Here is a 26,099-nt window from a genome sequence, read left to right as displayed (position 1 = left end):
CTCCGTCCTTTCTCCATTCGTACCCTCCATTTCCTCAGCTTCTCTCCGGCTCAGGTAGGCTCAGCCCTCGGCCTCCCCCTCTCTGCCGCTTGCCACCCCCACGGGCTACGCTCCTGCGGCCCCCGCCCGGCTGGCTCTGCAGGTCTGTATTGCTCTCCGGCAGCAGGGCCTGGCCTCGCACGGCGCCACGTCCGGTCACCCTCGAGCGCTCCGGCCCGCCTCCCCTGGACTCGGAAGCCCTGTGCCAAGCGGGGGACCGGCCCCCGCTCTGGCCGTATGAGCTAAGTGCAAATCGCAGCTGCCGTTGCTGGGGCGGGGATGCCAAAATCAGCTCCCCCCACATCCCTTTCATCCGTGGCTTTCTCGCCTGCGTCCCTGCAAAGCACCCGCGGGGGGGGGAGGTGGTTCCTGTGAGGCGGGGGCCAGGGGGCGCAGGTGGCAGCTGACGGACGGCTGGATCCAGAGCCAGCCGCCTGGCACGGCTCCCGTTCGCCCAGGGATCCCCTTGGCACAGCAGATCACTGATTCCTGGAGCCCGCCCCGTGATCCGGCCCAGCTCGATCGCTCGTCCAGCAGCGCTGGCAGGGCCCGGCTCCTTGGACCCCCCCGTGGGGTGCTCGCCGCACCACCCCCGCGGGCGTTGGGCAGTCAGAGGTCACCGGGCGCAGGCCTCCGAGGGGAACCCACTGATGGCCTGCAGCTTCCCCTCTGCAGGACTCGATCCCTGGTCACTGGGGCCCTCTCTGGTAGGGATGGGGCCCCGATGACTGAGACGCCTTGGCCAGGGAGCCTGCGGCTTGCCCCGTGGGGCAGTGGCTGTGCGGGGTGCTGTGACCCCATCGTGCCCCAGTGGGCTGGGGGTGAAGGGGTCCCAGGGGAGGGGAGCTGGGCAGCACTGTGTTCCTGTAACACTCTGGGGGAGGGGACAGATGGCACAGAGGTGGGGATCTCCCCTCCCTGCCCCCGGCCCCCTGGCCGTGCCCCCTCTGAACGGCCACAGCTGCCAGCAGCACAAGGAGACACCTCCAAGACCCATAGCCTGGGGGCCCCCAGGGCAGGGTGGGTGCAGAGAGCTGGGGAAAGGGAGCAGGCAGGACGCCCGGCTGCTGGGGGCATCTACGGGGCTTCCCGCTGGCATCCTGGGGGCCCCCCAAAAGACGGGTGGGTTCGAAGTCAGCATGGCCGGGGTGGGACATTTGGCCTGGGCTGGTGCAGAGCTTGGCTGGCGGGCGATGCCGTCCGTGTCCCGAGAGGTGCTGTGCGCCAGCCATGGGGCTGGCATGGCTGGGTCCCTTGCAGCCCCCTCCCCCGCTGGGTATCTGCCTTGTTTTCGCGCCTGGCTGGGCACCGGTCGGGGTAGCGCCCGCGGGCTGAACGCTCTTGCCGGTGGGGCTGCAGAAGGCTGCTTGGCAGAGCTTCCGAGAGACCTGGGGCCCAAGGCCACCCCCTCGCCCCCGGGCACTGCGGGGCCTTTCCTCCGGCACGCGCCCACCTTGCTGTCTGCCCGGCGGCGGCTCGCTGGGGCCTCGTGGCCGTGGTGGCATTTGTTCATTGTGGCCCGTTGAGCTTCCATCTTACTGCCCCCTGCCCCCCCGCCAGTCACCTCAGCTCTGGGGCCAGGACGGGGGCCAGGGGCTGTGGCTGGAGGGACGTGGCCGGTACTGGCCCAGGCGGGTGCGGGAGGGATGGCTTGGGGGCACTGGACATGGGGCCTGCCCCCCCCGCCCCGAGGGCCCCGGTTCTAACCTGGCTGCAGGTGGCCCATATCTGAGTGGGAGCCGTTCCCAGCGGATGGCTCGTTGCTGGCCTGGGCTTGGGGCAAATGGCCGGATCCCGCTGCCCGGTTTGGAGCCGTAGCCAAGGGGACGGGATGGTTTCTGGCCTCCCCGGCGTCTTTAGTCCAGTGACTCCTGCTCTCTGCAGCAGAGTGGGGCTGAGCTCTGCCGTCTGCCTGCCGGGGCGTTTGCCCAGCCTAGCACACTGGGGCGGCTGGGGCTGTGCCCGCGGGTGCGCTCCACTGTGTCCGCGCGGCTCCCTTTGCGCTGATGGCTATGGGCCGGCAGTGGCTTGAAGTCACCCTGAGGGGGCTGGGGGGGCAGCCCATGGGAGCTACAAGTCCCAGGGTGCAACATCCTAGCCAGCATGTTGTAGGACCTGTAGTCTGAACAGGCCTGCAGTGGGTGCATGGAGACGCGGGTGGCAGGGCTGTCCTGGCACTGGGCCGGCTCCCCTGCCAGCTAGGGGGCGGGCAGCTGTTGCCGCCTGCTAACCCCCATCCCTGGTTTTCTGCAGGCATCAACCGGCAGTCGCTCTGAAGGTGCCAGGGAGGGCTTCTGCCACATCTGTCTGGGTGGCCCCTTGGCGCTGCCCGGGGGAGGACAGCCGTGCGGCAGGCCATGGCAGAGCCTGGCTGGTGACTCTGCTTCTGGGACTGTCTTTGCCTCGGGGGCGCCCTCTCCGGGAGCTGAGCGACAGGACACGGGCAACCCCAACCACCCAGCCCAGCGGACATAGACACAGGGCTGCCCCCTGGCACGCGCTGGGGCAGCCGCTTGGCTTGGCACCTGGCCGGGCCTGGCCCAGGGAAGCGCAGCCAGGCCCCACCGGGCCAGGGTAGGAGTCACGTATAAAGCTCAAGTGACACAGGGGATGCCCGCAAAGTCCCCCCCCCCCTCAGACCTCCCGGCCCCCCAGCCGCTTCGCAAGGCAAAGCGCTTCCTTCAACTCAGCTCCGGTTCTGCCCGGCTGCTCCCTCCGGCGCTGGTGTAAATAATCCCCCCGAGGACCGAGACGAAACTCTGCCCCTTTACCCGATGGCTTCAACCCCTCCGCTGTGGGGCAGACTGCTTTGTTAGTGCAGGGTGGGGGGGCTGCTATTGTAGGGTCACTCGGTTGTGCCCCCACCCAACTTGTTATTGTGGGGTTGCTCGGGGGGGCCTGGGGTGCTCAGCCTGCTTTGTTGGCGTTTCTGGACGTGCCCTCCGCACATGGGCTCGTTGTTGGCGGGCAGCCCACGCCGGGCGGGTACTTTGTTAGCGCAGGGTTGCTGGTGGGTTATGTGTGTTTATTCATGGCTGGCAGCGCTCCTCCTGCGGAACATCGGCCCTCGCCGGGCATCAGGCTGCGTTTCCTCATTGCTGCCCCTCTGCCCTCGCCTGCCCACTGACCCGCTGGTATCGTGCCCCACGGCTGGCAAATACCCCTCCCCACACCCTGACCCAGGGCCAACCCTGGAGCAATCGCCAGATGTTATGGGCTCCTCTGGGGGTGCCGCCGTGCCCAAGGTTGGCCCTTGGCAGCGGGCTGTGAGTGCCCCCACTGAGCCCTTCGGCAGTGCCAAGGCACCAGGTGGAGATGGCGTAACATGGGTCAAGGGGAATGGGCACCCGTGCCTTGACTTGCCCTGGACAGCGCGGCAGCCGGAGGGTCATGCCCGCAGCTCTCCACGCTGGGAACAGGCTGGCACCTGGCCTTGGGTGATTATTTAGAACCCGCGCTAGTCCAGGAGAGCCCAGACCTGTGGGTGTCCCGGCGTCCCCGGGCGATGCTCTGGAACTGCTCCCTACGAAGCCAGTCAGGACTCTGGGGAAGTCTCCTCTCGGGGAGCAGCCTGTCTGCAGGACACACAGCTCACCCGGCTCCACCTTCCTGGGTCTGACCTCGGAGCATTCAGCATCCTCTGCCCCTCTGTGCGCTTCCCACAGCGAGTCCACCCAGGCGGGGTCCTGGGGAAGCCAGAGGGTCCTGCCCCCCAACTCCGCAGTCAGACGTGACTCTCAGCCAGCCAGTAAAACAGAAGGTTTATTAGACGACAGGAACATGGTCTAAACCAGAGCTTGTAGGTGCAGAGAACCAGACCCCTCAGCTGGGTCCATTTTGGGGGGCAGGGAGCCAGACAACCACGTCTGCCCTTCACTCCTCGTCCCCAGCCCCCCCCCCCCCGGGCTTTGTCCCTGTCCCTGGCTAGGAGGTCACCGGATTCCTTTGTTCTCCAACCCTTTAGCTCTCACCTTGCAGGGGGGAAGGGCCCAGGCCATCCACTGCCAGGAAACGGGGTGTCGGCCATTCTCTGTGTCCAGACCCCTGCACACACCTGCCCTCTAGGGCTCTGCAAGGATCATACACCCTTACCCCACCACCTAGATACTTAAGAACTGCCTAGGGGAAACTGAGGCACCCCCACACTATTCAGAGGAAACATTAAGAACAGTCCCACTTCGTCACAGTGGGTCACTAGCCAAAGGGGGGTCAGCCATGGGCCACCACTGACAGGGCTGCCCCTGCCCACAGCATCGCCTGCTAATCTGAGCTGAAACCAGCCCCCCGGGATCCCAGCCCAGCACCTGGGACGCAGAATCCCCCGGGGTGAAGAGGTGGCGCTGGGGACCATCCGTGTGGGGGTGGCCCAGCCCAGAGCTCCCCGGGAGTTCCCAGCAGCCAGCCGTGGGGCAGGGCCAGAGCCCTGGGGAATCCCAGGATATGGGGCAGCCGCGGGGTGACGGCCTGGCCAGGGGGCTGGCGGAGGTGAGAGGGTGCTGTGGGCAGCGCCAGCCTCGCCTTCAGCACCGTGACTTGCCCAGGGGAACCTTTTCCATGCACGCCGTTGGGGGCAGCTTGCTGTGCTGGTGGCTGGCGCCTTCCAGCTGCGGGGGGGGGGGGGGGGGCTCTGTGCCACCCTCCCTGGCGAGCTGAGGGTAGCACCAGGGAGGAAACGGGCAAGGCAGGCAAGGGCCAGGGATGGTTTCTGGAGAAGGAGATGTCTCACCCTGTGGGGGTGGGGGCCTTTACCCCCCTCCCTGCTGCCCCCCCGGGATGGCCAAGGGGCAGTTGGGCTGGTGGTACAGTTGAACTCACAGCCCCTCATCCTCCCCCCAGCTGGAGCACCCCTGAGCGAGACGCCCCGTCCTGCTGGCGGGGCGGGTTTGTCAGTGTAGCGTGGGGCAGAGGCGGGGGCACGGGGGGAAGCAGGGCAGTAGGGCAGGCCAGCCCCTGGACCCAGGGCTAAGCTGGAGCCGGGCTTCCCTTGGGGTGACTCTGTCCAGGAGCACCAGGGGCCTGGCTGGCACCGGGGCTGGCACACATGGGGCCGAGCTGGCAGCAGAGCGAGCCTGGCTCCTGGGAAAAGGAATCCAGGGTCTCAACCCACGGCAGAGCTGAGGCAAACCCCCAGCTGCAGCTGGCCTGGGGCTGGGGCTCCCCTCTCCGGGCCAGGCCACACTACCCCCTGCTGCGTGCACCTCTGTCCTTTCCTTCTCCCCGGTCTGCTTTCGTTCTCCTGCCAGAGAAACGCTGCTCGGGAGCGAGCCGTGGCCTGGCGAACGCAGGGCCCCACTGCCCACAGGCCGCTGGCTGGCTCAGGGCTACCACTGCCCGGTGAGGTGCCAGCAAAGCCCAGGCTGTCAGAAGGCCGAGCCAAGGGGCAGGTTGCTTTGCAGTGGGGGAAGCCTGGGGCAAAGACAAAAGCTCTTCCCAGGGGCTGGGGGCCCAGCCTAGCCCAGGAACGGCATGCCACATGCCAAGCTGCCCCCATCACGCCAACCTCTAGTCTCCCCCGCCCTCCATGACCTCATGCTCCAAAGAAATCTGATGAGGTTCAACAAGGACAAGTGCAGAGTCATGCATTTAGGACGGAAGAATCCCATGCACCGCTACAGACTAGGGACCGAATGGCTCGGCAGCAGTTCTGCAGAAAAGGACCTGGGGGTTACAGTGGACGAGAAGCTGGATATGAGTCAGCGGTGTGCCCTTGTTGCCAAGAAGGCCAGTGGCATTTTGGGATGTACAAGTAGGGGCATAGCGAGCAGATCGAGGGACGTGCTCGTTCCCCTCTATTCGACACTGGTGAGGCCTCATCTGGAGTACTGTGTCCAGTTTTGGGCCCCACACTACAAGACGGCTGTGGAAAAATTGGAAAGAGTCCAGCGGAGGACAACAAAAATGATTAGGGGTCTGGAACACATGACTTATGAGGAGAGGCTGAGGGAAGTGGGATTGTTTAGTCTGCGGAAGAGAAGAATGAGGGGGGATTTGATAGCTGCTTTCAACTACCTGAAGGGGGGTTCCAAAGAGGATGGATCTAGACTGTTCTCAGTGGTGGCAGATGACAGAACAAGGAGTAATGGTCTCAAGTTGCAGTGGGGGAGGTCTAGGTTGGATGTTAGGAAAAACTTTTTCACTAGGAGGGTGGTGAAGCCCTGGAATGGGTTCCCTAGGGAGGTGGTGGGATCCCCTTCCTTAGATATTTTTAAGATCAGGCTTGACAAAGCCCTGGCTGGGATGATTTAGTTGGGGATTGGTCCTGCTTTGAGCAGGGGGTTGGACTAGATACCTCCTGAGGTCCCTTCCAACCCTGATCTTCTCTGATTGTATGATCAGGCCCCTGCCCCTTCCCCTGGCCTGGTGCTGCTGACACTCACTGGCCCCCGGGAACAGGGGTCGCCCCCCCTCGCTCCACATCACGCTCAGACACAGCCCTGCAGGAGCTTAAGCGCATGTTACTTTATTGCTGCCCAGCTGGGCTACAGGACCCCCCCACGCCCAGGGCAGCGCTGACGCCCCCGGGGAAGCTGGGAGGTTGCAGGCACACGGCAGGTCGCTCACCATCGCCGTCCCTGCTTTGCTGCTAGCCAGAGGGCCTCCGGGCCAGGGCGGGCATGAGAGTCGGTGTCAGCGTTGGGGTTCGAACCCAGGAGTCCTGGCGCCCAGCCCTGTGCGTTTGTTGCAGGCCGGTGGCAGGGAGGTTAGTGGAGCCCGCTGCAGCCCAGCTCCGGCCAGGCCTGGCCGTTCCACCGGCTGGCACAGCTGGGTGGGTCCCCCCTGGCAGCGCCCACCACAGACTGTCCCAGTGCAGAGGTTCCTCTGCGTGGGCGGGGGACAGGGGCTAGGTGGCGCTAGAGTGGCGGGGGCATGTTGGGGGTAACCCCCCCCCGCCGCCCAGCCTGGAGCGGGCAGCCCCTGGGGCAGGGCGAGGGGGGCGAGCTGCTCTTCGGGTCCCCGCTGCTGCGGGGAGCTCCAGTGACACCGAGGGGGGAGATGTGGAGTTTGCTCTTTGGATCAGAGCAGCGGCACCTCCGGCTCGGTGCTTTCATGGTTAAAGGGGACCCCAGCCCCCCCAAGCAGCGGGAGGCCCTGACCCATCCCCAGGAGCTGGGGCGATAGCCAGACCCACCAACGTACCCTCAGTGCAAGCTGGGCACATCTTGCTGGGCAAAGGGAGCCGGGCCAAATTGGTCCCAGCAAAACACCGGGCCGGGGGAGCTCAGGCCTGGTGAACACAGCCTGGGTGGGGGGGTCCGGAAATGAACGAACCACAATGGGTGAGGGGGCAGTTAGGCCTAATGGGCAGACAAAGCAATGGGGGGGGCGGGGCTAGGCTCCCCATCGCTGCTGGCTGCGTCCTCCAAAGGAGACTGGCACCACTTGCCCCCGGCCTTCCTCACGCTGAAAAGAGGGACCCAGCTGGCAGGGCTGCCTCTGTTGGTGCCAGCCGTATCCTGCCACCCCTGGGCGGACAGCCAGCTCCGGCCCATCTCCACTAACCTCTCCTCTGCCCCAGGACGTCCTCAGTGCCAGCTGAGAGTCACCCCCGGTGCCTTTTCCTTCCCGTTCCCAGCCAGGCCTGACTTAGCCCTGCCCGGTTCCAGGCTGGCGCCGCTTCTCCCCGGTTTGGGGATCGCTAGTGAAAGGCAACCGGGGCATTTGCCAGGGTGCCCGGCCGGCCCAGGCTGCGCCCACGAACCCCAGACCCTGTTCAACACCCTGTAAGGCTGGAGTGCGACGGGCGCAGGAACACCTTTGGCCCATTGATTCCAGCTACATTGAGACCACACGGCTGCCCTGCCCACGCCAGCCGAGATCCCACCTACACCCTGACCCGTGGGCAGCTGCCATCCCCAGGGCCTAACGGGGAGAGAGCCGGGCCCAGGGCAGACCTGTCTAGCCCGGAAGGCCCAGGCGAGGGGCGGACTCGGATGGGGTCCTGGGATGAGCAAAGCGGGGTGGGGGCGCTCAGGGGGCCGGCTGGCGGGCAATGAACTGCAGGTTGATGGGCTTGTTGGGCACCAGGACAATGCGGGAGACCGACTTCACCTCCGTGCCACGGGGGTCCGGCCGCAGCTCGAACGTCCGGGTGATCTGTAAGGAGAAGGAGACGTCTTGTCTCTTCAGTGCCCCAGAGCCCCCTCCCCGGAGCACAGCGCCCCAGCCCCTTCTGCCCCCCGGGGTGGCTCGGGAGTTGTCTCCCCAGTGGTTGTGCACACGGGCCCGTCTGGGGGCTCATGCCGTGGCTGGGGCAGTCGGCTCCTACAGGGCAGTTCAGTTAGCAGCGGGGTGAGGGGACACTGAGCCCCCCCTCTTGGGGCATAGAGTCACATAGCATCCCTGAGACCTGGGGGGGTGGCACGTGTCTCCGATACGGGGGGGGCTGTCTGCAGCTCTGGCCCTCGGAGCGCCCTGTCCTGCGGGCCGTAGCCAATCCCCCCGTCCGACCACTGGCACCGCGGGGGTCCCCACTCACCCTGGCCAGAGCCAGGTGCATCTCCAGCTCCGCGAAGCGCCGGCCCAGGCAGCCGCGGACCCCGTAGCCGAAGGGGATGGAGCTGAAGGGGTGGTGGGCGGAGCCGTGGCCCCGGAGCCAGCGCTGGGGCAGGAAGCGCTCGGGCTCCGGGAAGCTGGTCTGGTCGTGCGCCATCGCGTAGTGAGCCAGGACGAAGAGCGTCTGATGGAGCCGGACACAGAGGAGGTGAGACCCACACCCACGGCAAGCCGTGTGCCAGGCAACATGCCGCCCCTCTTGGCGGCCCCGAGCACGTGAGGGACCAAAGCCCTGGGTGGAAGGGCTGGGGGCACGGGCTAGATCTGGGCCCGGAGCGTGCTTAATTACCAGCACCCCTTGTTCGGGACATGTAGGCCCTGGGCTCCCCCCACAGCTCTGCCAGTGCCCCTCAATCCCGACCCACAGCCCCTGCTAGCCCACCCCTGGGCTCCCCCTCGCCCCACACCTCTGCCGGTGCCCCTCACTCCCGACCCGCAGCCCCTGCTAGCCCAGCCCTGGGCTCCCCCTAACTTTAGGCTGGTCGCTTTCCAAGCAGAGCTGGTTTGCTGTGCCCAAGGGGGAGCTGGCTTTGTGTTGCCTTCACATGGCACATCTAGTTCCTCCAGCTCCTTCTCTGGGCCCCGCAGCTGGAGCAGCCGCAGGGCTGGGGAGCGACAGCCTCAGGCCCAGGGGCCGGGAAGCAGACCAGAGACCCCCACTCACGTTCTTCGGGAAGTGATAGCCTCCAATGATGACGTCTTTCTCCACCATGACCCTGGCGTTGGTGGGGACCACGGGGTACAGCCTGTCGGGCAGGGAGAAGAGACGGGGCTATAGCGTGGGATGGGGCAAGTGGCACGCCCCCCCCGCCCCCCCGTGCAGAGCCATTATCCCCATTGCACAGATGGAAACTGAGGCACAGAGTCCAAGGGACACAGGGCAGCTGTGAGAGCAGGGCACTGGATGCTGAATTGGAGCCGGGGCACTGGCCGCTGGCCCATCCTTCTGTGCTGGCGAATGCCCCGATGGACCGTTTGGTCCAGTGCCGGGCTCCGAGTCACACCAGTGCTGGGCGCAGCGCCATTTCCCTGGGACCGGGGGTGTGTGTGTGTGGGGGGGGTGCTAGGGAAGGTTTGCCAAGTGCCGGTTACTGAGGTGCACGGTGCCATCAGCCACCACCTCACCCTCCCTTCATGAGTCTGCCCCACCCAGGGATGCCAACAGGGCTGTGGGTTCTGCCAAGGGGGCCCCTCTCGGGGCAGGCCCCGGGGAGAGCCGGGGACGTACCTGAGCGTTTCCTTGATAATGGCCCGAAGCAGCGGCATCTTGGCGAGATCCTGGGCGCCGGGGATCCGCTCTCCGGGGACGACACTGTTCACCTCCTGGTACAAGGAGGTCTGGGTCTCTGGGCTCCTGGCCAGGTGGTAGAGGGCCCAGGACAAGGTGTTGGACGTCTGGGGGGGACGACAGCAGAGACGGGGTGAGGGAGCAGCTCCGCACAGACAAGGGAGGCCGCAGGGAGGAAATGTGGGAGCAGGCTGTGATGGACAGGGCAGACCCTCGTGGCTCCCCAGGAGTCCCCCACCCTGCCCCACGTGGACGGCTCCCCACAAGCAAAGCCTTCGGCAGCTCCGAGCTCAGCCTAAACCCAGCCCTGCATGGCGGAGCCTGTCAGCCCAGAACCCCCACAGCTGGCTGTGTTACGCTGCCAACTGAGATGGGGGCCCCCCCATCGTGCCAGGCGCTGCCCAGACCCCTATGCAGATGGGGGCCCCGCTGCACCGGCTGCTGCCAGACCCCCATGGAGACAGGGTCCCCGTTGTGCCAGGCGCGGCCCAGAGACAGTCAGGGACAACTCCTGCCCTAAAGAGCTCACCATTTAAATAGACCAGAAAAAGACAGAGGGGAAACTGAGGCCCAGAGGGGACGTGACTCACCCAGCAAGGCTGTGGCAAGCTAGGAATGGAACCCAGGCTGGGCTGCTGCCCTACCCACTAGGCCCCACAGCTCCCCAGCGCGCTCCCTTTTAGACCCACTACATCTGCCCTTGGGGTGCCCACCCCTTCCCTCCCCACACAGAGCAGCTCCTCAGCAACCCCCCATGCAACGGGGTTTGTGCAACAGCCCCCCCCATTCAAACAGCCCCCAGGCCTGACCCCCTTGGGCCGGGTGTCAGGGCTGCGGGCGGCCGCGCCGCCCTACCGTGTCCACGCCGGCCAGGAGCAGCTCCGCCACGTTGCCGTACACCTCCGCCGGCATCAGCTTGCCGCTGGCCAGCAGGTAGCTCAGGTAGCCCGACACCTGCTCGCCCCGCTCCAGCTGCCCCTCCAGCTCCTCCATCTTCCTGTCGATCAGCTTCTTGCCTGCAGAGCCAGAGTCGAGAGCGGCCATGACCCTCGGCGGGGGGTGGGGGGCAGCTGGACCGTCGCACAGGGGAGGGGGCATCACAGCGGGTCCAGTTGGGCTAGATCCCGTGCAGAGACGGAGGTGGGGGAAGGGGCCTGGGGACCGTCGAGGGCTGCCCACAAAGCGACGGGGGTCACAAGCCCAGGTGATGCCCAGCAGCGAGCTCACGGCCAGGGCTCGCCCCAGACCCTGCCCAGCCGCCTCCGCGGTCGCTGGCTGGATCCCACAGGGACTCGTAACATGGGAGCACCCCTGATGGGCACGCCTCTCCCCCAAGGGAACGGGGCTCCCCAGAGAGCCCCCTCCCACGCGTGCCAAGAGACCTGGACTCATGGGCACAGCATCTCCCTGCCAGGCAGGGCCAGGTGATCCACCGTCAAGGGTGGGTCTGGATGACTGCCTGTCCAGCCCAGGGCTATAGCACCAGAGACCAGGGGGTGGGGGGATCATGGAGTCCCTCCCTCAAAGGGAGATTTCACTCTCCGTGCGGGCACACCTCTGCCAGTGGGTACTCGAGGGGCTCACTGACTGCGGATGGAGCCAGGCAGGGAGGGCACCAAGCCCAGGGCTGGATCGACGCAGGCCCTGCCGTAGCTCAACGGGATCGAGTGGATCCTTGTTGCCCCCCAGGACTGACTGTGACGGGGGGGTGGGGGGGCAGGGGACCTGGGCCGTGCACCACGGAGCAGATCAGTCTCCCTGTGCGAATTGTTGGGCCACACATCTGAGCTGCGGCCGGTATCCCGGCAGCCCTCGGCCCCAGGGAGAGGGGTGAGCAGAGACCCCGAAGCAGCAGAATTCGCTCTGGCTTCCTGGGACCCCTCAAGGCCAAAGGCTCCGTGTCAGCAGCTCCTACCAGGCCTGACAAACCCGCTCCAGCCAACCCACCGCTCTCCCCGCAAGCGCCCGGTGAGGTAGCGGAAGAAAGCCGAGGAGACGCGGGTCGCTAACGTCGCTGCAAAATGGGCACGCTCCTGCTATCTACGGAGCCGTGTGCTCAGGAGGGAATTCTCTTCCCCAGTCTGGCACATGGCAGCGTGGACACGCCAACGCCCGTCCACTCCACTGCCCCGGCTCGGAGGGCAATTCATCCTTGCAAAGCGCAGCCCCATTTACATGGTAAGTCAACAGGGAAAAGCAGTGGTGGTGGGGGAGACGTGAACCCAATGGGGGAGAGCCGCGGAACAAGGAACGGGGGGGGACTCGTCGTAGCTGTGGGTGCATTGCAGAGGCTGATGGGCCTTTCTAAGAAATGCAGAAGGCCCCTGGTTTAGCCAATCAAAGAGGAAACCCCTGGAAGTACGTCCACACGGCAATTAAAAACCCACGGCTGGCCTGTGCCAGCCAACTTGGGCTGCGGGGCTGTTTCATTGCAGTGTGGATGCCCGGGCTTGGGCTGCAGCCCGCCCTCCGGGACCCTCCCACTTTGCAGGGTCCAGGAGCCCAGAAGTCTGAACAGCCCTTTAGCCTGAGCCCTGTGAGCCCGAGTGAGCTGGCCTGGGCCAGCCGCGGGTGCCCCCCTGCAGCATAGACATCCCTTGTAGGGCGAGGGGTGGGAACTCGGATCCTGGCTACGACTGGAATCCAGCAGCTCTGTCAAAACCTGCTTTGCTCTGTAGGAACAGGACCCAGTGTAGACCCAGACCTGCAATTTACCCCCGGAACCGGTTCTGTTTCCATTTCTTAGCTGCACTCACATGTTGCCTTTGCTAATCAACGTCCAGTTGTTCCACTATAAATATGCTTCAGTGCCCGGGCTGGTATAAGGGCGCGATCCTGGCTGGGGCCCATCCAGCTGCGTGGACCCTGTCTCTCTACAGACAGCTTGCCCCCGTGCCAGGGGCTGGCTATTACCGAGGGGCTCGGGGGGTGGGGGGGTCTGTCACTAGCCTGCGCACAGAGGGCGAGGGCTGGGAGATCTGGAAGCCAGGGCTTGGTTTCAGGGAGCTGAGCTGCAGCAGGTAAAACTGCTCCCCGCGAAGGGCGACGCGGCTCCCAGCCCTGGGTACCATCCCAGCGACGCCAGGGTGGAGTCTGACCCCGGCTCCCCGCCCAGGGCACAGACCGAAGGCGAAGATGGTGTCCCAGTTCCCCAGGTAGCGGTTCCAGAAGGGCAGCAGCTCCCGGCTCCACTGGGGCAGGACGGTGGCGAAGATGGAGTTCTTCAGCATGAGGCCGACGGCGTCGATGAAGTGCCGCGTCTCCAGGGGGATCTCCTGCTCCAGGCACCCGATGCGGGTCTCGAAGAGGATGTAGGAGATGCCTGGCGGGAAGGAGAGGAGAGGGGCTGGTCGGGGCCCTGAACACTGACAGGGCCCCCCCGGGGGCGATCGGAGGGCCCCCCCAGGGGAAGGGGACTCCAGGGAAGCAGCGCAGGGCTGCAGTAGATCCGTCTGGATGCACTAGGGGGCAGCATGCAATGGCCCACAGGGCCCCCTGAGCCCCACTCCTTCCCCCCGAGCCGCCCCCCTGCCACCTACCTTCCAGGGCGAATCTGTAGAGCAGGCTGGTCACGTCCCCCACCAGGACCCCCGAGGGGCTCCCGGCCCTCTCCACCTGCAGCCGGGCCATCAGGTCCGACACCACCTCGTTGATGGCCCCCGTGTACAGCATGGCCTCCGACGGCTTGAGCATCCGCTGGTTGAGGACCTGGCGCAGGCGGTACCAGCGTTCCCCTTCCCTGCGGGGGAGGCAGAAGACGGCTCATCGCCCGCCCACACCGAGGGGCAGCTGGGAGCGGGACACCGAGCAGCCCCCTCCGCGCACACGGGGACTGGCAGGGACAGGCCAAGAGATGAAGGGAAGGCCGGGAACTCCCCCGTAATGCCGGGGTTCACTCCCCCCCCCCAATTCCAGCTGTGCCCACTGTGTGCCCCCTGCTCCTCATCCAGCTGCCCCAAGCAACAGCCAAATGGTGGCACGGGGCCCACCTAGCCCCAAGAGCCGGCCCTGCATCCGGAGAGACTCTGCCAGGTGCCCCCCCCAGCGCCAGGAGAGGGGTACAATTGTACCAGGGCGCTAAACCCCCTGCTCCAGGGCATGAGCCAACCATGGACTCTTGGGCATGGAGGAAAACATCCCACGGGCCGGTAATTCCAGAAGTGCCCACTGTGGGGATGGGGTCCTGGGCAAACCCCAGTGCCTCTGTCCCTCCACCTCCCTGCTGCCCGCAACACCGGTCTGACCCCGTCGGGGGTCCTGACCCTCCCCAGCTCCGGGCTCCGCACCCCACAGCGGCTCAAGGCTAAGGGCTTCGGTCGCTAGCGGGACCTGGCCTGCATCACCGGAAATGCTCTGTGATGAGAATTTCAGCAGAAGCTCCCACCTTTCCCCGGCACCAAAATCTTTCTGCCCAATCCTCGACTTCACCCCAGTGCTGTCTGATCACCCATTTAGAAGCAACATGTGTTAGAAATGACACACGTGGGGGAAACCAGGTCAGCCTTGACCCATCAAGCCTGCCCGTCTCTTGCACACCTTGCCTTGATTCTCTGTATGGCTTTGGCAGGCCCTGGCGAGCCTTCAGGACGGAGCGAAGGCAAGAGTCCAAATGCAATGCTGCCTGGGTGCCAGAAAGGCCAGTCAGCCGCCCGATCAAGGACATTACTCTCGCTAGCACACAAGGGAATAGCTCAGTTTCCTAGAGCGGTGTTTCTCAGCCTTCTTCATACCAGGCTTGCTGCCTTCCTCAACTGTGCCAGGGAGATCTCAGGGACTAGCACCGGTCCACGGACCGGTCATGGAGAAACACAGGCCTAGAGGGTCCGAAGGGACCATTAGACCAAGTAGTCTCCCCTCCTGCATGTTGCAGGCCATTGTCTCGTACCCAGCTGCTCGGGACTCCAGCCCTGTGTTGATCTGGGAGCCCACATGATGTTTGCATTGCAGCAGCGCTCAGGAACGCCGTCAGGACGGCTAAAGCCTTTATCATTGGACTCACTCGGTGAACAGGCCGTACGGCAGCTGCCTGATATCCCGATGCTCCTTCCACAGGGCCATGTCGCTCCTCATGGGGTATTTCCCCTCCTGCCTCAGCAGCTGCTCCAGGATCTCCGGGCTCCCGATGTTCACGTTCTTGTACTTCCCAAAGGTGGATTTCCACATGGGGCCGTAAAGCTTCCGGAACGTCACCTGCAATTCACCACAGCAGGTTGGCCCCGACTGGCACGCCAGCCCCCCGTGGAGGATTGGGAGTGCGGTACGTAGCCTGGCATTGCTGGGCTGCCACTTCCAATCCAGCCGCAGGGCGGTAGTGACCAGACACCACTGTGATGGTCGGGGAGCAGAGGGCTTTACCTCCCCATGCTCCAGCGGGCCAGCCAGAAACCTCCCTGCAGCCCATGGTAAAATTCAATGTCCCTGGGCACTGGGCTACTTCCCTTCCTGAGCGGTTGCATTTCGTATTGGGAGCGGGGCAGCATATCTGATTGTTACCAGCGAGAACATCAGAGTCCACCCCTGCGGATGCTGGGAGAGTCCTACCCTGAATCTGCCCTTCTCTGGTAAGAACGCCTTGGCGCTCTCAGAGCCTGAGGTGACAGGAGAAGGGGGGCTGGCACAAGTCACCTGGCACCACGCCCAGGGATTTAAAGGAGCTCTAGGAGAATGGGCTAAACTGCTAGCAAAACGGCACAATCTCTCACCAAAAACGGCCATGGTCCCGGAGAACTGGAAAGCAGCAAACGCTGTATCTATATTTTAAAAAGACTCTGGGGGCGATTCGGGGAATTCCAATTTATATCTGGCAGACTGGCTGAAAGGAGAATTCAAAACAAAACAACAAAACACCGGCCGATCCTGCGGGGAGAGGCCCGGCCCGGCCCGGCCCTGCAAAGCCAAGCTGCACCTCGCCAATCTCTTGACAAGGTCCCATACAAGTAGCTACAAAAGAAGGGAAATCGTCCTGGGGTGAGAGGCCAAGTATTGTCCTAGCACAGGAACAGGCCAAGAGTCAGGGAGCAAAGTATAGCATGAAATGGTCCATTTCCACCACGGCCCCAGGGTCCTGGTGGGACCCATCAGGCTCTGCCCTAAGTCCCGGGTTAATATATTTCTTAACAATCTGCACGGCGGGGCGGGGGGGATAGTGAGGCAGCACAATGGGAAGATGACACAGCTATTCAGGGGAGTCACGAGCAGAGAGCTGGCTAAGTTGGGTGACCGGGAAAGATGACAGCAGATGAAATTATTGCAAAGTCCTGCACCCGCAGGGGGAAAAGTAAATGACTCACACCCCGCCTGGGGTCTAAATGAACTGCATCGACGCATGAAAGGGACCTGGGCATCACTGTAGACCATGCGATGGAGACCTCTGCTCAATGCACAGCTGAGGTCAAAGAAGCAGCCAAGCCATTCAGCTGCATAAGGAATGGGAGGGGAATAATTACGGTGAATTCTCTTGTACCATCCTCGAAACCTGCAGGGCAGCCTCACCTGGACACTGTGTGCATCGCATCGCAGAGAAAACCACAGCCGAGAACAGAGAGAAAGAGCCACGGTGATTAGTGGGACGAAGAGATTTCTGCAGAGAGAGACTGGAACAGCTGGGAGAGTTCACCTGGCGGAGGGAGCGAGAGGAGACGGGACCGAGGCGCATGAGGTAACGAAGGGGAGCGAGGAGGCAGGTCAGGTGCTGCTGTGGACACTCCCTCGGAACAGAAGAACAAGAAAAACTCGCCATCTCAGGTCAGTTAGGAAAGCCCTTGCCACGCCAGGCGGAACAGGGCTGTGTGCTCCCTGCCGTTAGCCACCACGGAGGCGGAGAGCTTGGCAGGACTTCTGAATGGATCGGAGACTCTTCTCCGGACAACGGGCACGTCCCCAGTGACGCCTGGCAGGATTCGACAGAGATCCCCCTGCATCAAGCCCCGAGTCAACCTCTGGCTGAGCTGGGTCCGGGCAGGTTATTCCAGAGGTAACACTAGGGGGTTCTGGAACCTTGCTCTGAACACTGTTGGAGATGGGGCCCGTAACTAGATGGATCTGGGGTCTGAGCCTGTGTGCACACTACAGGTCATTATGGTGGAGACTGAAGCAGGGAAACATGGGTTTCATTGGGAGTCAGGTTCCTAAATACCTTTGAGGATCTGGCCCACATAGGACAATCTCACATAGGATCTAGGGCCCCGATCCTATGCATGTGGCCCCCTGAGCCTACTACAGGATCGAGGCCTACGCTGAGTAAAAGCATAAAAATACACAACACTGTGCAAAGCAAAGATAAAGGGCATTTCCCCGCTCAGCTGATTCGTTTGCAGAACAACAAAGCCTTATTTGGAAACCTGACCGGCAGGCTGTGACCGAGACCCCGCTGGCACAGCAGGGCACGTCCATTCCCTCAGCGGGTATGGCATCACCGTCCGTTATCACTGCTTCGTCAGAACAAACCAAAGTTGCAACATATTCCAAAAACCAGCCTCTCTCGTCAGGGCTCCAGTGCAGAATGGTTCCCCCGGCTCTGGCTATACCAGCCCTGGTTCCTTTTTCTAGGGAGAAGCTGTGACGAAGTGGGACTGTTCTTAATGTTTCCTCTGAATAGTGTGGGGGTGCCTCAGTTTCCCCTAGGCAGTTCATAAGTATCTAGGGGGTGGGGTAAGGGTGTATGATCGTTGCAGAGCCCTAGAGGGCAGGTGTGTGCAGGGGTCTGGACACAGAGAATGGCCAACACCCTGTTTCCTGGCAACTGATGGCCTGGGCCCTTCCCCCCTGCAAGGTGAGAGCTAAAGGGTTGGAGAACAAAGGAATCAGATGACCTCCTGGCCCGGGAAAGGGGAAAGCCCAGAGGAGTGGGGGCTGGAGGGAGTTTCAGTTTGGGGCTCGCTGGGGAGGAGGAGTGAAGTGCAGACGGGGTTGTCTGGCTCACTGCCCCGCAAAATGGACCCAGCTGAGGGGTCCGGTTCTCTGCACCTACAAGCTCTGTTTTAGACCATGTTCCTATCGTCTAATAAACCTCAGAGGATGCTGAATGCTCCGAGGTCAGACCCAGGAAGGTGGAAGCTGTGTGAGCTGTGTGTCCTGAAGACAGGCTGCTCACAGAGAGGAGACTTCACCAGAGTCCTGACTGGCTTCATGGGGAGCAGTTCCAGAGCATCACCCAGAGACCCCGTGACAGAAGCCAGGATGGGCACCTTGGAAATGCACAGAACAATAATCCTACAGCTCAGTCACAGGAGTGAAAGGAAGACAGTCATTGGCCTAGACGCATGCATATGAATTTGCCGTTCACCATCAGTTACGCTTCCCCACCTTGATAACATTCAGATGGGTTTTTGCTTGCTGGTTTTAGTAACCTAGTCGCTGATCACACGTTCCTCTCCCCAAGGACTGGACGGCAAACACACTGAGGCCCGTGGGGTGTACATCTGCATTTCCAGCGGGGAGCAGTCCTTACTCACCAGCGTGGCTATTGGATTTCTTGCATGAGGGAGGACTCCCTGACTGAGTGAAGACTTGCAGGACTGGATGCTTAATGAGCAGGGTCTATTTAAGCTATAGAATCCCCTCTGTGCTAAGCCCTGTTCAAAGGAATTTCACCATTAAGCTCAGACTTGAAAAGCAACCTAGCAACAACAGTGAATTCAGCCGCAAGGCTGGGAACCTGCTGGGAAGAGGGATTATTTCACTTTGACAAACAACATGTAGAAGATCTGCTTGGCTGAAAGCCACACAGGAGGCCGACAGTGTAAAGCCGGTGTCTGCTCATGACAGTTTGCATGGTCTCATTGTGTTGCTTATTCTCAGCAAAGCAATTGGGATGGCCAGAAATGTCAAGGTCTCGTGCCAGAGTTTTATAACTTAGTAACTAATTGCTCTCTATTTATACCTCCAGCTGTATATCATGTAGAAATGCACCCAACCTCTTAAGGGCTCCTGGCTTTGCCAGGGGATGTTGTGAAGGCCAAAACTATAATTGGGTTAAAAAAACCCACAAGAGTTAGATAAATTCATGGAGGATAGGTCCACCAATGGCTATGGTGGCCAGGGAGGCAACCCCACCCTCGGGGCGTCCTTAAACTTCTGACTGGCAGAAGGTGGGATTGGATGACAGGGGGATGGATCACCCGATAATCACCCTGTTCTGATCAAGGAAGCACCCGGTATTGACCACTGTTGGAAGACAGGATACTGGGCTAGGCAGACCATTAGTTTGACCCAGTCTGGCCGTTCTTATGATCTTATTAAAAAAATACAACTAAGGAAATTCCCAAGCAAAAAACTTTGTTACACTGCAGTTAAGGTTTTGATCACATCAACCACTAATGAGTTTTGAAAGTGTTTGAAAAGAACATTCCCTTTTTAAGATCTCTCTCTCTCTCACACTCAGACCCCCTCCCTTTTGGAAAGATACCACCAAATCCTGCATCTTGGCAGGGGGTTAGGCTAGAGCGGGGTTCTCAACCAGGGGTATGAGTCCCCCTGGGGGTACGCAGAGGTCTTCCAGGAAGTACATCAACTCATCTAGAGATTTGCCTAGTTTTACAACAGGCTACATAAAAAGCACTAGCGAGGTCAGGACAAACTAAAATTTCATACAGACAGTGACTTGTTACTAATGCTCTAGATATTACACACTGAAACGTAAGTACAATGTTTATATTCCAGTTGATTTATAATTATATGGTAAAAATGAGCAACTCAGCAATCTTTCCGGAATAGTGTGCTGTGATACAAAATCAGATACAAAAATACAGAAGTAAGCAGGTAGTTTTTACGTGAGGTGAAACTTGGGGGTACACAAGACAAATCAGCCTCCGGAAAGGGGTACCATATCTGGAAAGCCGCTGGACCAGCTGACCCTTGCGGTCCCCTCTCACCCAGCTGCGACCCAGGAGACAATCAGCTCCTCAGATAACCAACAACTTCATCACACCAGTCCGGTTTTCAAGGGCATTGCCGGCTGCTAGCTTTCAGTGTTGCCTGTACCCGCCAAATGAGTCTGACTGCTTCCTTTGTTAGATTTAGGAGGTCTTTTCGTTTCAAGAGGAAAACAAACACCTGGATTCCCCAGCACCTCCCACTGTCCCCGGCATCACATGCCCCCTGGGGAAACCGAGGATTGGCATAGACTGTGTGTGTGGGCAGGAGGCCCTGGAGCTGCTCTTGTCCACATGCTCCTAGGCTACAATTACCCAGGCAGAGACAAGGGGCAGCCTGTCAGGGCTTTGGCATTCAGCAGAGCACAGAGTTCATAACAGCATGGGCTCGGCCATTTCATTTTGAAGGGGAGTCAGTTAATAGCCATGTATACCACCTCACGCTACAGATAGGGAAACCGAGGCACAGAGCACAGACATGACTGGCTAAAGAGACATAAGACACTCCTCCTTCATCCCTTCCCCCCAGTTCCTCTCTGTGAGAAAAAGCCCCCTGCCCAGGTGCGCATTTAAGTGAGGAGGACTTTAGCAGCTTCTAAATATTCCAGGGTGCCCTGAGAAGGAGAGGTGACTCTTTCTCTCCAGCTGGGTATTTGGGTTGCCCAGGGTGACTGGACACAGAGCAGAACCTGAACCCAATTCCTCTTTGAACTGAGAGCAGGAGATCCTGGACACACTTCGTAGATCCCAAGGCCAGAAGGGATCGTTGTGATCAGCTGATCTGACCTGCAGCCTAACCCGAGCCCAGAACTTCCCTGAATTAATTCCTGTTTGAATTACAGCAGATGCTTTAGAAACATCCAGTCCTGATTTTAAAATCGCCTGTGATGGAGAATCCACCAAACCCCTTGGTATGTTGTTCCAAATGTTAATTACCTTCACTCTCAAAAAGTTACTCATTATTTTCAGTCTGAATTTGTCGAGCTTCATCTTCCAGTCATTGGGTCTTATTAGACCTTTGTCTGCTAGACTGAGGACACTGGCACCATTTCAGATTAGGGGGGAGGGGGCAACTTTAATTGTGATTCCAGGGGCTACTTTGGCATCTGAAAACTCTAGGGGTTTTTTTTTGCAGATAACTTAGCAATGAGCTGACAGGGGCACTGTATCTAATTCCTATACAAAGAAAGAAAATTAAATATTAGACCCACTCAGCTCTAATACGAACACATTCTGACATCTTGTGTCAAGTCACTTAAGGGACACTGGTTAGATTTAAAATTGTAATGTCTATTCTTACTCTTGAATACAAGAATTGAAATACTTGTAGAAAAATCTCGATGACTTTCTATCCCTTCTTTTCAGTTCACCAAGCTTGGAATAGATCATTTAACTTTTGGAAACGGCCTACGAGGGTAAGGCCCCGTGAGTTTATACTGCACCTGCCTGGGACTTGAGGGGTGTTACTGCACTACAAATTATAGGCTAGATAGAAACTGAATTTAAACAGGAGTGAAACAGGCCTTGTCAAGTCACTTTCACAGGACTGCCAACCCCAAATGTTCAAAACTCATGAATCAGGCTCACCAAAAACCGTGAGATGGGCTTTAAAATCATGAGATTACATAAAATAATAGATTTGGGGATCTTTTCATTTGCCTTCTGCTTTCTGAGCCTTAAGGGTGCACTAGGGGTCACATTTTGATGCTTTCTCCACAGCCACCAGGGCTAGACACTTTGTTTCTCTTTAAGAACGATGGATGAAATCATCACAGATCACCTGACTCCATCAGCTGGGACTTTAAGGAAAACAATTATCATGAGACTCGTGACAAAGTACTGAGAGTTGGCAACACAGCTTTCCCTTCTGTTTAAAGGCGAGTGACTTTCCAAAAGGCTCTTAAAACACAACACCCAGCGACTGAGTCGCGGTTCTCACAGGAGAATATTTAAAACCAAACACCAAGAAAATGCCACATTTTAAAACTGAGGAAAAAATGGAGACTTCTGAGGTATGTCAGGGCCACGGCAGGCGGGAAAGGAAAACAAACAGGCCCAGGTGCTCTGGGCAGCTCTTCCTCTTGAAAGAAAGTGGGAGGGTTAAATCTAGTCCTTAACTGAGTAAAACTTCTATTACTAAACTTCTGTCCACTCACAGCTATAAATGTCACAGTGAGCATGTCCTAACATGTGGTCAATAACTCTACACTTCATCCTTAAATATCTGAGCCGTCTTACCCAGGGCTACACATCCGCTCAGGAACTACATTGTCTGGCCTATTCTGAACAGTGCAGAGCACGCACATGGTGCCCAGAGAATAACACAAATCATGACAATAATCGTCGACTTTATGGACTCTGGATGCAATTTCTGTTCTTTGTTCTAGAATTGGTCTGAATACAGCTGAAACCCTAAGCATTTGAGGCATAAAAACATCTGATACTCAGACACTTTCTCATTCCTTCCTTTTCTCCAGCTCAGAACAAAAAAAATGACAAAACAAAATGGTTTTCAGGTAAAATCTAAAATTGCCCAGCAGGCATTGCTGTACAGCCCAGCCTGGGGCAGAACCTGCCCCCCTTGGCGGTTAAGTGCTCCCCTCTCATCGGACTCTCATTCCCTTTCTTTCTTCATTCTTCCTGACCACTGTGCTGCTTTTCATGCTGTCAACCAGGGCATCCTTCTCAATTGCCCGGGACCAAATGCCGGAGGCTCAGAGAACTGGCCACCTTGGTTTTGTTCCCGTCTATCAGAGTCCTCTTTCTTGCAGCAGAGAGGGCGGCTGGTGCAGTGGATAGGGAGCTAGCCCTGGGAGACCTGGGTTCTACTCCCCCATGGACTTCCTGTCTGACCCCAGACCAGTGCCTCAGCGACAGAGCTTCAAAGGGTTTTAGGCACCCAAAGATTCAGCTGGACATCCAGTGAGGGTTACAAAGCACCGAGCCTTCTAGGCACATTTGAAAATCCCACGAGGTGCCTAAATACCTTTGAAAATCTGGCCTTCAGTCTGTGTGTGCCTCAGTGCCCATCTGTACAATGGGGAGACCGGGCAGCACTTCTTGACCTCACCGAGGAGCTGGGAGGAGAAATAGGTTAGACCTTGTGAGGTGCTCAGATACTGCGGTGAGGGGGCCACATAAGTACCACAGGGAGAGCGGGAACCCAGCTCGCCCTCCCCTGGGGTTTGGCCCCTTCTTTTCACCTACACCCCCTTGGCTCCCAGGGCTTGGCTGTATTTCTTCTGAGTCTCCTGCGTTCTCTCGGCAACATCCCCCATGCCCTGCAGAGGGATTCCTGTTTTCCAGGCTCATCTCATGGCTTCCACATCCTTAATTTAATTAGGAGCCTTTTCTTACCTAATCACCCTGCCTCTGTCTATAAACAAAACGCAACGCCCTGCCCTGCCCTGTCCCAGGGGCACCAGCCCCTCTCCTCTGCAGAAAGAGCTCCTCCTGGGAGCCACCCCCTGCCCGGAAACTCAGCTGGGGAGGGGGGACAGGAGACCCCCCAAAGCCCACTCTTGAGTATTTGTTCCCCATGTAGGTACTTAAACCCTGCGATCAAGTCACCTCTTACCCTTCTCTTTGTTAAGCTAAATAGATTGAAGCTCTCTCTATAAAACAGGTTTCCTAATCCTTCTCGTGGCTCTTCTCTGCCCCCTCTCCAATTTATCCCCAGCCTGCCTGAATGGTAGGCACCAGAGCTGGACACAGGATTCCAGCAGCGGCCGCACCAGAGCCCAAACCAGAGATAAAATAACCTCCCTGCTTCTCCTCGGCATTCCCCCGTTGATGCACCCCGGGATCACATCAGCCTGTTTGGCCGTAGCGTTCCCCTGGGGGCTCATGTTCACCACGACCTCGATATCTTTTTCGGCGTCGCTGCTTCCCGGGCTAGAGTCCCCCAGTCTGTCGGTCTGGCCTGGCTTCTATCCCTCGACAACCTTCCGCTTGGCAGTACTCAAGGTTTGGCTGTATTGTATGTTTGCTTGTGCCCAGCCGAACAAGTCCAACCTCCCAGACCCTGACCCTCTGCCTCCCAGAGCACGCCCTGCCAGCCCTCCGTTACCACGGCCAAGTACTCAATGCTATTTGAGTCTGTCCGAGACAGGTTCCTACCCACCCCCATCACTGCAATACCTGGGCCTCTTCTAACCCCGCATCCAGGGACACGACTGGCCCCTGTGGATCTTCCTCTCTCTCATCCTGTCCCGCGGGGAGCGCCGTGCCCGCAGGGACTGGCTTGCTTTGCTTTCGAAAGGCTCGCTGCTTAGTGTTTCGGGCAGAGGTGGCTGGGTGGAGAAGGCACTGGGCATGGGGATGGAGAGGTTTGGGACGGCCCTGGAGGAGTTAGTCTGACAGTCTGGGTCCAGCCCCCGAGGACCCTGTGTCTCGTGCCCAGACAAGCCTCACCCTGAAAGCAGAACATCCCATGGGGCCAAAGGCGCGGCGCTGTCACCCACGGTCCCCGTCCATTGCTAGAACTCCAACGCCAAGTGCCCAGCCCCACAGGGCACAATGCTCAGCCCCCCAATAGCGTGCACCCTGCTGCCCCACTCCTAGGTACCCAGCACCCCCCTCTGTTTGTCCACCCCCTGTACCCAGCTCCCCCAGCTGGTGCCCAACGCCCAGCCCCCTGCCTGCCCGGTTCCCAGGCCCCCCAGCCCCCCGCCTGCCCGGTGCCCAGGCCCCCAAACCCCCCGCCTGCCCGGAGCCCAGGCCCCCAAACCCCCCGCCTGCCCGGAGCCCAGGCCCCCAAACCCCCCGCCTGCCCGGAGCCCAGCTCCCCGCCTGCCCGGTGCCCAGGCCCCCCAGCCCCCCGCCTGCCCGGTGCCCAGGCCCCCCGCCTGCCCGGTGCCCAGGCCCCCCAGCCCCCCGCCTGCCCGGTGCCCAGGCCCCCCGCCTGCCCGGTGCCCAGGCCCCCCAGCCCCCCGCCTGCCCGGTGCCCAGGCCCCCCAGCCCCCCGCCTGCCCGGTGCCCAGGCCCCCCGCCTGCCCGGTGCCCAGGCCCCCCAGCCCCCCGCCTGCCCGGTGCCCAGGCCCCCCAGCCCCCCGCCTGCCCGGTGCCCAGGCCCCCCAGCCCCCCGCCTGCCCGGTGCCCAGGCCCCCCAGCCCCCCGCCTGCCCGGTGCCCAGGCCCCCCAGCCCCCCGCCTGCCCGGTGCCCAGGCCGCCCAGCCCCCCGCCTGCCCGGTGCCCAGGCCGCCCAGCCCCCCGCCTGCCCGGTGCCCAGGCCCCCCAGCCCCCCGCCTGCCCGGTGCCCAACGCCCAGCCCCCCGCCTGCCCGGTGCCCAGGCCCCCCGGCCCCCCGCCCGCCCGCCTGCCCGGTGCCCAGGCCCCCCGGCCCCCCGCCCGCCCGGTGCCCAGGCCCCCCGGCCCCCCGCCTGCCCGGTGCCCAGGCCCCCCGGCCCCCCCGCCTGCCCGGTGCCCAGGCCCCCCGCCTGCCCGGTGCCCAGGCCCCCCAGCCCCCCGCCTACCCGGTGCCCAGGCCCCCCGGTGCCCAGGCCCCCCCGCCCCCCGCCCGCCCGGTGCCCAGGCCCCCCAGCCCCCCTCCTGCCCGGTGACCAGGACCCCCAGCCCCCCGCCTGCCCGGTGCCCGGTGCCCCCTGCCCGGTGCCCCCGGCCCGCACCTGCAGCTGGTGCGTGTGCAGCAGGTAGCCGCGCACGAAGATCCAGTACAGCGAGCCCAGCAGCCCCGGCCCCGGCAGCTCCTCGGGGCCCTTCAGCCGCCGCTCGCCCTGCGCCGCAGCGGCTGCTCCGGCCGCGCTGGCTCGGCCCCTCCGGGCCGGCTCCGAGCGCGGCGCCCCGGCCAGCGGCTGCAGCCAGCGGCGCAGGGGGAGCCCCGCAGCGCGCCCGACGCCCGGCCCCGCCATGGCCCCACTGCCCGCGCCGCGGCGGGCGGGGGCGGGGCCGGCACCTGGGGGGGCCGAGGCGCGAGTCCCACCCCGGGGGCTGGAGGAGGAGCGAATCTGGAGCGGGCGGCAGAAGGGAGCAGCGCGGGGGGGCAGGAGGGGATCTGGAGGGAGCAGCGCTGGGGGGCAGGAGGGAGCAGCGCGGGGGGGAGCGGGGGGGGCAGGTGGGGATCTGGAGGGTGCAGCGGGGGGGGCAGGTGGGGATCAGGAGGTGGCAGCCGGGGGGGGGGCAGGAGGGGATCTGGAGGGTGCAGGGGGGGATCAGGAGGGGGCAGCGGTGGGGGGGGGCAGGAGGGGATCAGGAGGGGGCAGCGCCACTACAGAAAGGATGTGGACAAATTGGAGAGAGTCCAGCGAAGGGCAACAAAAATGATCAGGGGACTGGAACACATGACTTATGAGGAGAGGCTGAGGGAACTGGGATTGTTTAGTCTGCAG

At 61.4% G+C, this 26,099-nt stretch overlaps 1 protein-coding gene across 2 annotated transcripts; it reads right to left on the bottom strand.

Moving 5' to 3' along the window:
• Positions 1-6,474: 6,474 nt before the first annotated feature.
• LOC102937044 (sterol 26-hydroxylase, mitochondrial) lies at positions 6,475-25,658 on the bottom strand. 2 transcript variants are annotated; one of them, XM_043525512.1, is made up of 9 exons: positions 25,380-25,658; positions 14,880-15,070; positions 13,420-13,619; positions 12,830-13,202; positions 10,736-10,896; positions 9,821-9,987; positions 9,257-9,338; positions 8,516-8,716; positions 6,475-8,133 (listed from the first exon to the last, which is right to left on the bottom strand). In XM_043525512.1, the coding sequence occupies exons 1-9, from the start codon at positions 25,620-25,622 to the stop codon at positions 7,862-7,864; spliced, it is 1,890 nt and encodes a 629-aa protein (XP_043381447.1). In that variant the 5' UTR covers positions 25,623-25,658; the 3' UTR covers positions 6,475-7,861. The 2 variants fall into 2 exon arrangements, with proteins under 2 accessions (XP_043381447.1, XP_037768803.1); XM_037912875.2 differs by having other exon boundaries at positions 13,005-13,202.
• Between the last annotated feature and the right edge of the window lie 441 nt (positions 25,659-26,099).

Source organism: Chelonia mydas, chromosome 11, assembly GCF_015237465.2.
Source record: "Chelonia mydas isolate rCheMyd1 chromosome 11, rCheMyd1.pri.v2, whole genome shotgun sequence".
NCBI classification, from domain to species: Eukaryota; Metazoa; Chordata; order Testudines; family Cheloniidae; genus Chelonia; species Chelonia mydas.
This window is presented reverse-complemented; position numbering and strand designations above follow the sequence as displayed.

What these genes read in the sequence shown, in the direction of transcription:
- LOC102937044 (XM_043525512.1), bottom strand. Translation starts at nt 25,622, where the DNA reads ATGGCGGGGCCGGGCGTCGGGCGCGCTGCGGGGCTCCCCCTGCGCCGC. An exon ending in CCGTACGGCCTGTTCACCGA is followed by an intron (nt 13,620 to 14,879) that starts GTGAGTCCAATG and finishes CCTCCCCCGCAG; the next exon opens with GGAAGGGGAACGCTGGTACC. An exon ending in CCCTCGCCCTCTGTGCGCAG is followed by an intron (nt 10,897 to 12,829) that starts GCTAGTGACAGA and finishes CTGGCTCTGCAG; the next exon opens with GCAAGAAGCTGATCGACAGG.